Raw genomic sequence first — 17,347 nt, 5'->3', positions numbered from 1 at the left:
TGGATTAGTTTCGAAGAGTTTGGAATAGCCACGTCACGTAGTACGTGGAAATAGTCGATCTGATCGGACGTCATCATCGCCATGACAATTCTACTGAAAAACTCTAAAATGATAGAAACCGTTCTAATGGGACACTTCAACTAATCTCTTTATAAAATTTGTTTGAACAGTTGATGAAGACAATTCGAACGCGCCCTTAGTGAGGATAAGGAAGGCATGCTTGTCTACATGTATGACTGTATATTCTTGGTGGACACGTTGTAGAGGTTGAGAGAAGAGTACAAGTACTTTGAAGTACGCGTGTGGATGGAGTCGTGGGAGGCTACCCTTCCTAGAGCTACATGACTGTATGTTCTTGGTGGACACGTTGTACTTGTAGAGGTTGAGAGAAGAGTACGAGTACTTTGAAGTATGCGTGTGGATGGAGTCGTGGGAGGCTACACTTCCTAGAGCATTGCTAGAACAATAAACAATACACGCTAGAAGTACATGATTGTACTCGGAACAGCGCAGCGGGAATCATTACAGTGAACCCTGTCTAAGACGACCACTCATGGGACCTTCAAAACGTGGTCTCTGTTACCAGGTGGTCTCCCTATCCAGGGTCATTTTCACGTAACTGGAAATAGCGTGCGTCTCTTGATCCTGGTTTCAGTGGTCCTCTTGGACTGGTGGTCGCCTTATCCGAGTGGTCGCCTTGACAGGTTTTACTGGACCCATGATGTGTGAGGTATTGTGCTTTTCTCCAATGTCATGCAGTCGTATTTATTCAGCTTTTATTTCTTGTGTACTTGCATACTGGTATTAGTTTAGTCTCACAACCTGCGATGAAATGATCCGCTGTAGCACCTACTCCACTTTTATGTTTATGTATCTATGTCATTCGGATCTTCCCAAGTTGTACAATGTACTGTTGAGATACCGAATTCAAATAAATCAATACCAAAAAAAAATTGAAGGCAAAGGTCGGGCATTTAGACCGCCAAGTACTGTAGTACTTGAAGTAAGTTGAAGTAGAGGAGTTGACAACTACTGTGTGTGGCACTGGGGGTGGGGGACAGAGAAAGCGCACTCTCGCGAGTCTCTGCAAGCTTGCACCTTAGGTGAAGCCAACGCAAAATCTTTTGAAGCCTGCAAAGGCTGCATGTCACGTGAAGCAACGAGCCAAGCGCAAGCATACGGTTTGTGCATGTACATGAAAGTGCTACGTCACAGCATAGCAACAATTTCAAAAATTCAAGGTGATGTAGCCAATGAAACTGACTGATTTGGCTACTGGGGGCGGGGTGACAACTGGTGGCGAAGTAAAAGTCACACCTGCATGCGACACGAGTGGGTTGCACCCACATACTGAGGCAATAGCAAAGTCACACCTCCTTACTTAGTGGATCCAAAATAGAAATCTGATGTCAACTTACTACTCCCTTGCCGATTTTGACGTCATCACTTTCAAGCCCACCTAATCCAGTACTACTAGTACTAGTACTACTATCAAGAGTACATAACCCCTGGGTTATGTACTCTTGATCTTGCTACAATGTCTATGCATTAGAGGTGAAGTCGCATGACCTACCACTGCCACTGGCACTGGTGACAGTGGTGTGTAGCGCCTCTTCAGTGTACTTAGTCTGAAGAGGCGCACCAGTCACCATGGTCACCGGTGCACCGTGCATGCAGGGCCTGGGCCCTGGTAGTGGTAGACTAACTATTGAGTATTGACTATTGTAATGTACGCGCTGTACACAGTCATCATGGTCATGTATTACCAAGAACATCGGTGAGTTTCTTTCTAGAGTTGACGTCACTCGAGTTGAACCGGCTTTGAACCTTTGTGGCTTCGAGTTCGAGTTTTGGGTTGAACTATACTCAATCTGCGGACAGCATGCTGTTTCGTTCTTTGTGAACTCATCAGCGCAGCACAGAGGAAATGAGGCCGAACCTGACATGATAGCAATGGAAATAAAAACTATAAGTATTAATATTAGTTGAACTATTAATTATTTGTTACTTCCTTGGTCAAGTACAAGTTGGTGTGAAAGACAAGTAAAACAGTAGTTACTTGTTACTTGTAAGTTGTAGCGCGGTACGGTGCATGCACAGGTACTACTACTAGGTGACCAGGCGACTGGGACCATATCCATGCTGTAGATCTACGCTGGAGACGTGGAGTTGTCGAGAGAGCAGACGTTGCTTGTGTAAAAGAAGCTATCCTTTGCTTTTGTCCATTTGCCTTTCGCAACCACTGTGTCCTTGGTGGTGTAGGCTTGAGCACAGATTTTCCGCCGCTAAATATATTGAAACGGTACGGTCCTTTCCAAGCTCTCCCGCTAGCCAGCGGGTGCAATGGAGACTGAAGAGAAGCTAGACTTGCAGTCCAGCGAAGGAGACTGCGCCGTGTTGTGTGCGCAGACCGAGGCTGAAGCCAGCCTGGATGCAATGCTAAGCCTGGCGTGTCGGCAAGGCAAGCAGGACATCGTGGAGCTTCTTCTGGAGAGCGGTTCTCTTGTGAATCACCGAAACAAGGCAGGGAATACTCCTCTGCTCGAAGCATGCAGCCAGGGTCATGTAGACGTGGCCAGGCTGCTTTTGGACCGAGGTTCTGTGATTGATGCTCCAACGGAGTTGAAGTCAGACAGCGCGCTAACTTGGGCGTGCACGCTTGGAAAGAAACTAATCGTACATTTGCTTTTGACTCGCGGAGCGAACGTTGAGCACAGGACCAAAGATGGTTGCACAGCCCTGATGTGCGCTGCGTTGGCCGGACACGAGCAAGTGGCTAACCTGCTGTTGGACTACGGCGCTGAGATCAACGCGCAGTCCGACTCGAACAAGGACAGCCCGCTTACGTTTGCCTGCAGGAAGGGCCATCATGATGTTGTTGAGTCGTTGCTGAATCGCAGCGCACATATTGAGCATTGCACGAAGGAGGGCTTCACTCCTTTGATGTTTGCTGCACTCTGCGGTCATACCGCCGTCGCCGATCTGCTGCTGGTTCAAGGTGCCAAGGTGAATGTGCCGTCCGGTTCCAACAACGACATCCCGCTGACACATGCGTGCTGTAAAGGCCACCACTCGGTCGTCAAGTCGCTGCTCGAGTATGGAAGCAACTTGGAGCACCGCACCAAGGATGGCTGCACGCCGCTGATGTTAGCGGCACGCGAGGGTCACTTGAGCGTGGCCATGCTGATACTGGAGTACGGCGCCAAGTTGAACAGCCCGTCCGGCAACGAGAACAACATTCCACTGACGCTGGCTTGCTGGAAAGGCCACTGCGAAGTGGTGGAGTTGCTGCTGCATCACGACAGCGATCTTGAGCACCACAACAAAGCTGGCTGCTCACCGCTTATGCTGGCTGCCCGAGAGGGCCACGTTGAGGCAACTGAGTTGGTGCTCGAACATGGCGCCGAGATCAATGTGCCGTCCGGTTGGAACGATGACACTCCGTTAACGTTAGCATCGTGGAAGGGACATGCGGAAGTCGTGGAGCTGCTGCTGTCCAATAAGTCCAATGTGGACCACCAGACCAAGACTGGATGTACGCCGCTCATGGAGGCTACACGAGAAGGACATGCACTCGTAGCGCAGTTGCTGCTTGAGTATGGTGCTGAGGTAAGCATGAATTTGTGTGTCTCTGTGTGTGTCTGTAGGTGTGTGTGTGTGTGTATGTGCCTGTGTGTGTATGCGTCTGTGTGTGTAATCTGTGTATGCGTCTGTGTGCGTATGTGTGTGTATGTGTGTGTGTGTGTGTGTGTGTGTGTGTGTGTGTGTGTCTATGCATGTGTGTGTGTGTGTGCGTGTGTGTGTGTGTGTGTGTGTGTATGTGTGTGCATCTGTGTGTGTCTGTGTGTGTGTATGTGTCTCTGTTTGTTTGTTGATTTATTCATTAATTTTTTCATTCCAAGCAATACATGGCTGGGGTAGCCAATGACCACTTTGCGTGGCGATTGCAGGTTTTTATAGCCAACCATGGCTAACAAGGAAAAGAGTAAGAAGTCAAAAAGAAAAGGAAAAGAAGAAAGAAGCAAATATGGACTAAAATTGTGGTCTATTGGTAAAGCATTTTCCCTTCTGTCTGTCTATCAATTTGTCCGTATGTCAGGGTTCTAGCTTAGCGCAATCTTATTTTTAGCGAACACAGCAGTTTCGTTCTTATTCGATGGTACAGTCTTACATGTACCGTAATCTCACGCGTTTAAGGACGTACTCGGATGGAGAGCCAAGGATTATTTATAAAAAGTAAAAAGGACCAAGGAACTACAAGTTACACTATACTGTCCACTAACACCACCAGTTACTAAACAATCAGCACATGCGATAACATTGCACGACACTGACCGACGGTACTGACGTTCTACAACTAACTGGCTAACAGCTCTAGCACATCTTGGATGTGCACTCCAACAGCCTTCCAACTGGGAGGGTTCTAAGTTATAGAAATAACATAAGGAGTATCGTGAAGGATCGTCCCTCTAATGATCTCGCCCCATATTGGGGCGAGCGAGACTCAGACAATCACAACATTCGCAATAAGGTAACTTGGTTTACATAATTATTAGATTGAAAATATTACCAGAAACTTGAAGAAGACGCCATATCTATACACAAGTGCATGGCGGTACGGTGCGCACTGCAGAATAGCTGGTTGCGCATGCTCTAAGGGGCCGTCCGTAAATATCGAACTTTTTTCACCAAACGAATTATTTTAGTTTAGACCCAACCCCTCCCTCCCTCCCCCTCAGAACGTAAAAAATGTTGATATACATGTATATACAACGGCCATGTACATGAATCAATGTTTTCTGAAACGAAATTGGTCAACCCCCTCCCACCCCATAACGAAATTATTTCGTTTTGTGAAGAAAGTTCGATATTTACGGACGACCCCTAAATTAGTACTATGGAACAGCTCGCAGCAGTAGCATCAACAAATTGGAGCTCCGAAATGAACACAATGTCATGCATGATAAATCATTGATTAATCGCGATAGCTTCGCGACACTCCAGCCTGCAAAGTGGGATGGAAACAATCATAAAAGTTAAACCAAAGATTTGAAGTGTCGCCTTGAAACTGTTCCGCATTACAAACTATTTAAAGCAAACAAAGAAAACGAATTAGCTGATACTCTCATAGATCATAGGGTTGCCATGACACTGCACATCTCATAGATCATAGGGTTGACATGACACTGCACATCTCATAGATCATAGGGTTGACATGACACTGCACATCTCATAGATCATAGGGTTGACATGACACTGCACATCTCATAGATCATAGGGTTGACATGACAGTGCACATCTCATCAAGATGGAGAAAACAAAACTGAGTAACGTCACCCAGTCTATTACTACTAATTACTGCGCAAAATTGACTGAATCATGAAGTTATAATCGAGCGGATAAAGAAAACATTCGCGAATTCTCCATGAAGAAATGTATTATTGTATTCGTACAACATTGTCTATACTATAGTCAGAAGTGATTCCTTGCAGATTTCCATCAGCTGCGAGTTGTTGGATCAAGTTCCGGCTTGCCACTGCTGTGCGCCGTACTGATCGAGCAGTAACAGGAGGAGTGGGCTGCGGCACAGTCTCAGCGCTTGCACTCGGACTGCACTGCTTGGTGCTGGAAGTAGGACATTCTACTGGGTACAGCAGGTTCAATGGACGCTTGATCACATGACCAGCTTGATCACATGACCAGCTTGATCACATGACCAGCTTGATCACATGACCAGCTTGATCACATGACCAGAGGGCAGACGTACAGAGGCAGAACGCGTCTCGTCTTCAGTGCCTACATGCAGCGTCTCGATCGCGCCTAGCAGCCATGTTGCACGACGTTGACCTTCTTCATACACTAATGCTACATGACCGAGTGCTGGTTCTTCACTGGCACGGATTCGGTGCTGACGCAGCTTGTGGTCTCCTCTGCTTCGTAGCCTGGCTAGGTATTCATCTTACCAGGTTCTCCAGAAAGAGAGGAGCTGACGCTGACCCATTTCGAATTTCTGGAGTAACAGCTCAGCAGAACTGGCAGAGAGAACAAAAAATGGATCCACAGGATCAACAGGGTTAGATTCAACAGGGTTAGATTCTGGCAAACCAATGCATGGATTGAGAGACAAGAAGTGTGCAGGTGTAAGAACTTTCGTATCGCATTCGTCATCAACATAAGTAAGAGTGCGTGAGTTGAGAACTGCCTCGACTTCCATGAGTAAGGTTTCCAATTCAAAGTATCCGAGTACATTGCGGCCAAGGCATTTACTTTGAAGTACGTAATGAGCGTTTCACAAGCTGCACCATTCGCTCATATACACCGCCTTTCCATGGTGATAGTTCAGTGATGGAACGCCATTTGATGTTCTGACTACTAACATACGATTGAACATCATCATTGATCACCAAAGCATTCCAAAGTTGTTGTAAACCTTTAATATCCGCTAGGGGGAATTGCCTAGCATTATACGATAATAATTATTTGAACAGGTGTGCCTCTCCTAGACACAAACCTACGAAATGCCATTAAGAACGAGTGTGCTGACATGTCTGGAACTACTTTGAGATGTATTGCACACGTTACCGAACATGTAAACAGCGCCACCCACACCTTTGTCTTTTCATTACCATTACTCAATTTTAACTGGTTTTGAGGGAAAGAGACAAACGGGAAAAGTCTGAAGAAAAAACTCAATTTAGCAGTGAATGGACCAAAGTAATCAAGAACGGTGTTAGAGAAAGGAGTACAGTCAACTTCGCTTATAGCGACACTCGGCGGGGCGTCAGAAAAGTGTCCTGATTCGCGAAGTGTCCTTATAGTCGAAGTCTCATTATAATGTATTACAGTTGGATGGGACTTTGCTCTGGGCATGGGAAATCTGTCGTTATTAGCGAATTTGACTGTGCAGGGTGTAACGCGATCTTTCGGTAATGGTGCAAGCTTTGGCATTCTGAATGGTCCACCCTCATATCTCTTGCACATCTTACATTGCTTCAGACATCGTTTCACTGTTTCTCTGCCGCGTGTATTACCCAAAATCGTTTACGTGACTCTGCTAATGTATGCATGCAACAGCTTCTTGTGACAGTCGAGCATGACCAACTGTGCAATAGTTGACGTGTGCGAAAGCAATTTTGGGTACTTAGCAGCATGGTCCAGCGAGGCATGCTCCAATCTCCCTTTGCAACGTAATACTCCATTTGAATCCATTACAAGACCCAACTTGCCCACCAGATCGCATTTGGTCTTCTCATTGGCTCCTGTACCAGCTATGCATTTCAACTCCTCTGCGTGATAGACAGACTGTGCCTGCTTAATCCAAAGGAGTTCAGCTTCAGCTATTTCCTCTCTTGTAAGACATGTTGACGCCTGCAGGGATTTCACTTTCCTCGTACGATTGGTAAACCTCTTGACCCAGGCTGTGACTCGAACTAGCTTAGAGAGTGAGGGAAATTGGTCAGGATTAATGCCAGCGGGGTTATCCAGAGGACCCTCCCCCACTAGATTGCTGTGAACCACAGTAAATGCATTCTCCAATTCCCATTCACCACCAGTTTGCAACCACTGCGGTCCCTCCCACCATAGTGAGCTGCGCAAAAGTGAGGTTGCCGATGACCCACGGGACAAGACATCAGCAGGGTTGTGATCCGATAGTGTGTGTACTTGTGCATCGCAAGTGCCCACAGTGGTGTTGGCTGCTTTAAAGGGCTTCGCTCCAGCATTATATGCCTGTCTGTTGGCCTGCCTGCCCGTCTCTGTCCCTGTTTTTCTGACAACCTGACAACCTACTTGTTAATTCGTGCGGTTGTTTTCAGACGTAAAGCCATGCTGTAGAGGTCTCAGCCCTAATTTGTTAGTCTCTCCCTCTCTCCACCCCCCCCCCCTCCCTCCCTCCCTCCCTCTCTCTCTCTCTCTCTCTCTCTCTCTCTCTCTCTCTCTCTCTCTCTCTCTCTCTGTTTTTGGTGGACAAAAACATCTCTGGCGTTGATTGCTTTCTTGCTTCGACTTCTGCCGCGCCTTTGTTCTCATACTCCCCTTTATGTACAAGTGTTGTGCAAGCCCTCCTTTAATATAGTCTGTCTCATTTTGCCCTGAGATGTGTTGATGCACAATGATTATGACGCTCATCATTCGCTCCCTTGTCACTGGACAGTTCTGTCCGTTCCGTTTTAGCGATTCAAATAAAGAAAACAACAAACACATTCAACGACGGACCAGACGGTTTGAATTTCACTGGACACAATGATCTGTGATGTGAATTTCTGCCGCAATGAAGGTGTCGTAGGTTGTGCATTCATCGATGGGGATTTCTGCAAAACCAGCAGCTAGGTTGGCATTTCTGTACATTATTCAACAGTGTCTCAGCTGGCACCGCTCCGTTACCCTCAGACCCTGACGTAGCTGCTTGTGAACTGTGTGGCTTCCCAGCTCTAGTAGTGTGCGTCATGCCACCCTTCATTTGTTCCGCTGCTTCCCTTGCTGAAATATTATATTCTTTCAGGCTTTTACGCAACCTGCTAAGCAGCAGGGAGTAGTAGAGTACTGTACTGTGCTACTCCCTGCTGCTAACACGGTCCATGGAGTGGCACTGCTTTTTCTCATTTCAAGCTGTGTCAGGACATCCGTTGGCGCTTTTGGAGAAGTCAATGGGAGCATCAGATCCTGCGTGTCGGTGACAGTTTGTCCAGACGCATCAAGGCTTCTCAAGTGTGTTTCAACGGCATTGTAGAAAGTCCGCAAAGACTGTGTGTTGACTTCAAGTCTTGTGCAGTGGGAAGGTCGACTGGTGCAAGATACCGTCCATATGCTACTACTTGTTCCGTCCCAAACCGTTCTTTCAGAGTACCCAGTGCAACTCGATAACTTCCATTCGTGATAGGTAGTCCAGCTATTGTTTCTGCTGCAGGCCCAGTGATTTGGTGTTTCAAATACGACAATTTTCCCGGGTTTCGGCACCAAAAATATCGTACACATACATGTACATGTCGACATACATGTTGACATAATAATATAATATGAAATGCTTACTGTGCAATTGGTTGTCTTTGTAGCTACAGTCAACTTCGCTTATAACGACACCCGGCGGGGCATCAGAAAGGTGTCCTTATTCGCGAAGTGTCGTTACACCCGAAGTCTCATTTTATGTATCACAGTGAGATGGAACTTTGCTCTGGGCATGGAAATTCTGTCGTTATTAGCGAATTGTCATTATATCCACAGTCGTTATTCGCGAAGTTGACTGTACATTAAAACTGCTGTCTGCGAAACGCTTGTTCACTTAAATAACATAAGAAGTGTCATAGTCGAAGTACAGTGCTGTTTTACTGAGGCCTTGCTGAGGCGTTCGGTTTTTCATGATTCTTGTTCGCATAGCTTCCCCTTTTCTTGATCTTTCCATCTTTTGAGCCACACAAGTTGTGTGCGGAATGTTGCTTTGCGTCCTTGAATCGTGGTTTGACCGTATTGTCGAATGGTCTTGCCAGTATCGTCATCGACATGCATGAACATCCGCCAAAGTCCTTCACAGCTTTCAGCTCGTGCTTATCTTGTTTGCGCTCACCTTCCCCTCCTTATGACCAAGTTATTGTTATTTGGTACATAACTTAAAACCTTCCAAGTTGGAAGGCTGTTGGTGTGCGCATCCAAGATGTGCTAGAGCTGTTAGCCAGTTAGTTGTAGAACGTCAGTACCGTCGGTCAGTGTCGTGCAGTGTTATCGCATGAGCTGATTGCTTAGTAACTGGTGGTGTTAGTGGACAGTATAGTGTAACTTGTAGTTCCTTGGTCCTTTTTACTTTTTATAAAATCCTTGGCTCTCCATCCGAGTTCATTAATATACTATTACTATTATGTATTCAACGGAGGACAATTTCAGCAGCTAACAACATGCATGCATCAGCATCAGCCAAAACAAAGCAAAATATGAACAGACGGGGGAAATTGTGAATGGACGGGGGAGAGGGGGGGGAGAGGGGGGGGAGAGGGGGGGGGAGAGGGGGGGGAGAGGGGGGGGGGAGAGGGGGGGGAGAGGGGGGGGGGAGAGGGGGGGGGAGAGGGGGGGGGAGAGGGGGGGGAGAGGGGGGGGAGAGGGGGGGGGAGAGGGGGGGGAGAGGGGGGGGGAGAGGGGGGGGAGAGGGGGGGAGAGGGGGGGAGAGGGGGGGGGAGAGGGGGGGGAGGAGGGGGGGAGAGGGGGGGGGAGAGGGGGGGGGGAGAGGGGGGGGAGAGGGGGGGGGAGAGGGGGGGAGAGGGGGGACAATCACACTCGCACCATACTATGAGTATTATGTGGAGCAGAATTCGAGGAATTGCCCGCCATAAGGTTTGTATGATTCTGCCAATTTCACTGCTTTTCGAGCACAATCTGCCACCTTTTCGAGCATTATCCGCCAATGCCTGCCGGCCTGTAGCTCTTTGGTCCTCTTTTCTTCTTATAGTAAGTTTTAAAATCAGTAGATTCTACATCATACTGTTCTGCTTTGCTAGCAGTGACGGCGAGTACGCCTGTACTGCTGCACAGTAAAACCTGTCAAGGCGACCACTCGGATAAGGCGACCACCTGCCCCAGAAGACCACTGTAACCAGGACCGAGGGATGCTATTTGCGTCTTAGACAGGTTCCACTGTAGTTTGTATGCTATGCAGATGAATTATTCTCTTCAACTTAGTATTTGTAAGCTACTAGCTTCAAGTACATGTACAGTGGAACCTGTCAAAGACGACCGCTCCCTAGGCCCTACTTTGAGTTTGACCTAGGTGTTGGCGGAAAATGCTCGGTAATATTGGATATAATGCTCTCAGTAATGCTCCACAAAAGGCCATATAATGCTCCAAATAATGCTGATAATGCTCCGCCGGATGGAATATAAACACCTGAACCTTCCGGTATTGTCCCGGGGCTAAGAAAAACGCTAAATAGTGCACCCATGCTATGATAAACACATAATACAATATCAGGTAAACATGTACGCTATGTACAAACACATACAGTCATATTGAGGCGGCACAAAGAGGATACGCCAAGAAGGACTTCTTGACCAGCTTCTGCCTCTGAGTTTCCCTCTCCAAAGTTGAAACGGGACTTTCCTTGTTTATGTCTCGCGGTTGCAATATGGGACATGATTATGCTCTTCTTCCCTGGCAATGTTGTATGGCATGCCAGGCACACTACCTTGCCACCGTCGCTTTTGAGCGGCTCATCTGGGAACTCCCGCACCCGCGTTTTGGCACTGATGGCCACTTCAGTGCTCTGTCCATGAGCTACTCGCGTCCTTTTGGAAACATTTTCAGACTTGGGGCTCCCCGGTAGTACATTGGGTACTGCACTTGCCTGCGACCCGAGAGGTCGCGGGTTCGAGCATCGCAGTCGCACATCTGACTGCAAAATCCCCACGACGCAGCTCACCAGATCAAGGTGTGGGTCCTCTGCACTCAGTAGAGTCAAGTCGAGCGAGCTTCAACTCCCGGTGCCGAAAGGCGGGCTAACGCCCCTACATGGCTACTTCCCCTTGTCTAACCCGCAAGACGAAATGATAGTACTATTAGTAGCAGACTGGCCGAAATTAAAAAAAAAAAAAAGACTTCGTAATAGCTGTTTTCTGAAAAGACCGCTTCCTCGCTATCGCTGCGGCAGGATCTGCAGTTTCCAACTCGACGACGGCACTATCATCAGAGGACTCCGCCAAAAGCTCATCTAGAGAAAGCCCAGCTTCCTCCCAATCCCAAGAACGGCATCGCGGCTAGTCAGCCATCAGCGTTGGCTGCTAGTTAGCTGCTATTACACAATGGTCAACGTCCGGTGAAAGTCCAGCGTTACTCTTCGACAAAGACATGGACTCTTGCTTCGATGAAGAATGTTTTTTTGTGGACCATGTGGACGGTAACCGGGTAAGGTCTGGAATGTGTGCGTGTGCGCACCTCCACCGTTCCATGCTGGCTCACATTTCTTTCGTTGGTTCGGCGTTGTTACCTGGATCTTCAAAAATATTATGACAAAAAGTAACTGGCCGAAGATAGACTTCCGGGACCGGAAGTTTCTGCGAGAGTTTCCACACTGTGCTGGACCACAGCACTACTGTTGTACTTGGCACTGCATGCCACGATCTGTATGGTAGATCTACCAGCAAGAGTACACATGGTAGATCTACCCCCCCCCCCCCCCCCCCCCCCCAGAATGTGCAACGCCGATCCAGCTCTGCATAGGGTCTTGGTCGAGCGGAATCGGATCTTCTGATGTCATGCGTACACTCCACACCAGCGCAAGGCCGGTCTCGAGGCAGGGCACCATTGATCCGAGAGTACCCGCGAATTCCCGGGTTCCTCTCAGATGTGTACGGTATTATGACGCAAAGATCCGATTCCGCTCGACCAAGACCCATATGCACAGCTGGATCAGGCGTTGCACACTCTGGGGGGTTATGTACTCTTGCTACCAGGCATGGTGTGTACGGTGGCCTATCGCTTGTAAGTAACCCAACGCAGTGTCTGCTCCAGGATTGTAGGACAGCCAGGTACACGTGTACCTGGCGCAACCGTTTCAACCGGGTCGGAGTCGGGTACACATGTACCTGGCGCTGTCTCACCAGCCGAGTCACATGCTTTAATTAAATGGTTGGTTGGTTTATTTTAATTCGGACAATAAACGGGAACTAGGCCCAATGATATAAAGGCGAATGGATAAGCCGCACTTAGAAAAGAGAGGACAGGAATTAGAAAATTACGAAAGAAGAAGTATCTGACACATACACGCCATGTAGTCAGTCCTTTCAAACTCAAAGTTCGAAAGTGTAAAGTACCAACCGGGTCACAGGTGACCCGGTACTATATTTTCAACCGGGTCCAAGCGCCGCCCAACCGGGTGGATTACCCGGCTCACCCGGCGCTGGAGCAGACACTGCAACGCTAGATCTACTGTGCAGTCATGTAGAACGTCGTATAATGCCATTTTTGGCCTCGTTATGCTTTATAATGCTCCGGGTGGTGTATAATGCTCGATATTGCCGGCATTATCCGCCAACACCTAGGTCACTTTGACCCCTACGTTACGCCAGCTGTACAGTCTAGTAGGGCTAGGGAGGTTAAAGCGGGATTCACAGAAGCTTTTTTGCGATGCGACACGCGATGCGACAGCCGCGAAACCGGGAAATCCCCAAATCGCAACCATCGCGGACCCCACGCAACTGCCGCAACAGGGCCATCGCAGGCCATCGCAGAAGTTGAGCTTGGCTCAACTTTTGCGATGCGATGCGATGCGACAAGCGATTTGGCGTACGATTTTGACCTTTTCTACAGCAAAGTTGTACAAAGGTCCAAGAGTTGCCTATAAATTTGTACAAGTTGTATCAAACCGCGCGAATATCATGGTGACGTAGCCAAATCAGCAAGACTTTGTCGCAAAGCTGACTTCTTCTGTGAATGGTATTTCGCGAGTTCGCATCGCACGCATCCATCGCAGATCGCGTCGCATATCGCGTGTCGCATCGCAAAAAAGCTTCTGTGAATCCCGCTTTAGTCCCACGTAATCCGTGGGTACTTTACGTGTGTGTACCGCGTGATATCACGCGGTACACGTGATATACCGGTATATCTCATGCATGAGCTCAGTGACCCACGTACAGACGTTTTCTGATTCACGACATATACCGTACAGAACAGCATTTCTTTACGTTACGGGAACGCGAAGAAAGTTCGCGTGATTCTTTGCGTCGCGTTCCCAAAACGTTGAGCAGAACCTCCCTACTGAGGGAGAAGGTGAGCTGAGTGAGGGTGAGAGTGAGTGTGAGGGTGTGCGCGTGAGTCGAGATTGTGTGCGTCCGTCTCGTAATAACAAGTCTTCAGTATACAATCATTTGGTTTCTAGTACTGACTGTTGTCGTACTTATTCTGATTCCTGTTTTTCTGTTTTGTGCCGTGCTCGTCATGGTTATCTTTTGCAGTTACAAGTTTTGGAAGCTGTTTGTCAGCGCATTCATAAGCCGAATTTGTGTGTCCAGAAAGATAGTGTTATTACCCTAAAATTGTTCAAATAATGTTCTTTTGTGTAGTGTGGCAACGTTGTTGCCACTTGTGCCTAAATGTGTTTTGTCACCTTCTTGTTTATTATTGTTATTATTATCATTCGTTCTCACTTTTTTGTTTTTGTTGCTGATACACACTTGTCACGCTTAGTTCTTACTTGTATACCCTTGTTTTGTGCACACTTTTGTGAGAAATAATAATAATAAATTATAACTAGTCTTTAGTCTTTATAAGCGAAGTCAGTTGACTGTACTGTACGTAGTAGCTAATATTGACTGAGTACGAGGTCAATATAGGAAATAAAAGCCGAGTAAAAGACCGAGGCGAAGCCGAGTTCTTTCACGACGTTTTTATTTCATACTGACTAAGTACGAAGTTAGTATTAGATTTATCACGACAACAGTCCGTATTTCAAATTCCAGAGCGTTAGTATTGACTCCCATAGATTTTTGCCATACCTAAGCAGTCAAATATTCCTGCATATTTCACTCCTTAGGGCTATATTGACCGCTTACTAGTATATTTGACTCTTTTTTAACGATTGAACACAGGCTTTGGCTAGTCGTGATAAATCTAATATTGACTTCGTACTTGGTCAGTATTTTTTTTGCTATGTTCACATAACCAGCCCCGAAGTGCTGCACGCGCTGTATATGACTGGGAACAGGTTGTCCTTCTAAAGCCGATGATTGGCAGGACTGCAGTCTGCTGCTGCATTGGGTTGGCTGAAGCTTACATGTACATCTTGTTGCAATGGTGCAGCATATTTTCTTTTCTGGCTGCAGGTCGGTGGAACACTCTTCCTCCAAACTGTCGTCAGGCACAATCTGCTGGTACTTTTGCTCACCTCACAAAGATTCACCTAGGGTTCCCTGTAACAAGGCCATGCCTGCAGTGTTGGGACTCCCCTAGTCAAATACTAAATACTACTACAGTTGCGCTCGATGAAATCCGGCCTGAAGTGCAAAGCCTGCGCCGCGAAGCCAGCTCCCATTACATCACTGGCGATTTGTGTGTATGAACTCAACTGTACGCACCTCGTGTAAAAGTTCGGAGTGCACGTGTTGCATGCTAAAAACAGTTCAAATTTTCTTTCATTCACTTCACTCAAGAACAGCAGGATCTTCTCGATAGCGGAGTACCCAACATCCTGTTTCAACCTCCCTGCTCGCCGGACATGAATCCAATCGAGAATGTGTGGGCTCTTCTCAAGAAGAGAATAATTCCACATCGCTGCGAGAATGCTGACCAGCTGGTGCAGGCACTGCACCTGGAGTGGGACTCGTTGGGTCCTGACACGGTTTCCCCATACGTGGAGTCAATGTCACGTCGTGTTGAAGCCCTAATCGAAGCTGACGGTGGCCACACAAAATATTGAAGCCCTGCTGTTCTGTGTATGAAATAAACTGCTTCGAAACGATCTCCGTCTTCTTTACTTGTGCTGAACTGAAATGAATGTTACACTTGTCTTTGTTTGGCGCGGTTTTTTACACTTTGGTGTAAGCATGCATGCGTATGAGTACAGCACATGCACAGTTCATACGGCACACGCGCACACTAGCACTTGTAAAACTTTGAGGGCGTCAAGGGCCGCACCAGTACTGGGCGCCAGTTATGCACTTCGGGCCGGATTTCACCGAGCGCAACTGTAGTACATGTACATACTACTACTACTCTTGAACGTCTGGTCGGCAAACCTTATAGTTTTCTGGCTCATGTTTCCTGCTCTTTCCAATGAGACTAAAATCGACGGGAGCAGAGCAAATTACTTTCAAAATCGTCCGAACACCCTAACTACAGTGCTGGCAACTGAAATCCGACCACCTGAGCGGTGGGTTCACTTTGCGATGTGAGCGCACCGCTCCGGGGGTCGGATTTCAGTTGCCAGCACTGTACATGACGTGAGGTGCACACGATGGTACAACCGTACACTGTACAGATGGATACGTACAATCAAGAGTAGTAGTAGTAGTAGAATTTATTATTTTGATAGGGAAGGCCCTACAGACGTTGCCGTCTTGTTACAGGGAACCCTAAGTGCTCTTTACAGAGCGAAACAAAAACGGATAGATGCTCAACCTGACGACACGAGACAGGCAGAGAATTCCACCTATCAGCGCCAAGGAAAGAAATGGAGAACATGCCATATCTAGTGGTAGCAGCGGGCAAAGAAAGTGAAGAGAATGATTGCCCTCTAGTGCGCCTCTCGGTGCAAGTAGCAGCCGACTGGAGAGTACATAACCCCCCAGACTCCAGAGTGTGCAACGCCGATCCAGCTCTGTGTAGGGTAGTGTCAGCCCAAATTTGCCGGCAATTCTTTTGGCATAATATCGAAACATTTTAGAAAAAGAATTGCCCGGCATATTTGGAGCATAATTTCGAATTTTTTGGAGATTTTCACCGTGATTTCGCAGATACTCGAAGTTTCACGTCCAGCGCCAGAGGTACATGCGTGTATTGTACTAGGTCCATGCTCAAAACTAAATTCCTTTGCACGGCAGCTTGGAAATGAGCATTGTGAAGTCAATCTTCACACTTTAAAATGTTAACCCAGCAAAACCGAGCAAATTTCGATGTTTTTCTGAAATTTTCTCCAAAATTTGGTCCAAATTTGGCGTTTTTGAAGCTGTCATTGAGCATAATCAGAGCAAAATATCGTCTTCGCCCGGAAATGCCAAGCATAATATCGAAAGAAGCGCAGCAAAATTATGCGGCATAATATCGAAAAGTCTCGAGCAAATAATTTGGGCTGACAGTGTAGGGTCTTGGTCGAGCGGAATCGGATCTTCTGATGTCATGCGTACACTTCACACCAGCGAGTACCCGCGACTCCCCGGCCGGGTTCCCCTCAGATGTGTACGGTATTATGACGCAAAGATCCGATTCCGCTCGACCAAGACGTTGCACACTCTGGGGGGTTATGTAGTCTTGGTACAATCATGGTACGGTGTGTCATGTAGATCTACATGACGTATCCAAAGCCAAGTACATTGACTCTTGAAAGAGGAGTCGAGTCCTACTCCTAGACTAGTCATACTGTACTACTACTAGTAGTAGTCCATTCATCATAATCAGCGGTCGGAACACCCCAGCTTGCAGTCCCCAGGGCCACGGCTGACTCGCGCTGTGCATATGGCAAGATGGCGTCTTTTTTACCCTAGGCCGCGCTAGGGGCAGGGTACCGGGTGCTGGCCATGCTGCCGTGGATAAGTGGCACACTATTTTATGCGATGCAGCGCGTTGGTCCCTGGATCAACAACAACTACATGATGCACTGTACGTACGTACAGCTGCAGCTAGCTACATCGATGACATGTGACGTCGCGACAGCGCGTT

At 47.5% G+C, this 17,347-nt stretch overlaps 1 protein-coding gene across 1 annotated transcript; it reads left to right on the top strand.

The window, feature by feature from the left end:
- Window positions 1-2,156: 2,156 nt before the first annotated feature.
- Window positions 2,157-14,291, top strand: LOC135830513 (ankyrin repeat domain-containing protein 17-like). Its single transcript, XM_065342761.1, has 2 exons — window positions 2,157-3,609; window positions 13,930-14,291. The coding sequence occupies exons 1-2, from the start codon at window positions 2,344-2,346 to the stop codon at window positions 14,020-14,022; spliced, it is 1,359 nt and encodes a 452-aa protein (XP_065198833.1). The 5' UTR covers window positions 2,157-2,343; the 3' UTR covers window positions 14,023-14,291.
- The last annotated feature ends 3,056 nt before the right edge of the window (window positions 14,292-17,347 follow it).

Source organism: Sycon ciliatum, unplaced genomic scaffold, assembly GCF_964019385.1.
Source record: "Sycon ciliatum unplaced genomic scaffold, ocSycCili1.1 SCAFFOLD_624, whole genome shotgun sequence".
Taxonomy (NCBI): domain Eukaryota; kingdom Metazoa; phylum Porifera; class Calcarea; order Leucosolenida; family Sycettidae; genus Sycon; species Sycon ciliatum.
The sequence above is the reverse complement of the archived record's forward strand: the minus strand, read 5'-3'. Positions and strand labels throughout refer to the sequence as shown.

Coding starts and splice junctions, on each gene's coding strand:
- LOC135830513 (XM_065342761.1), top strand. CDS start 2,344: ATGGAGACTGAAGAGAAGCTAGACTTGCAGTCCAGCGAAGGAGACTGC. Junction 3,610..13,929: donor TGCTTGAGTATGGTGCTGAG/GTAAGCATGAAT, acceptor TATCTTTTGCAG/TTACAAGTTTTGGAAGCTGT.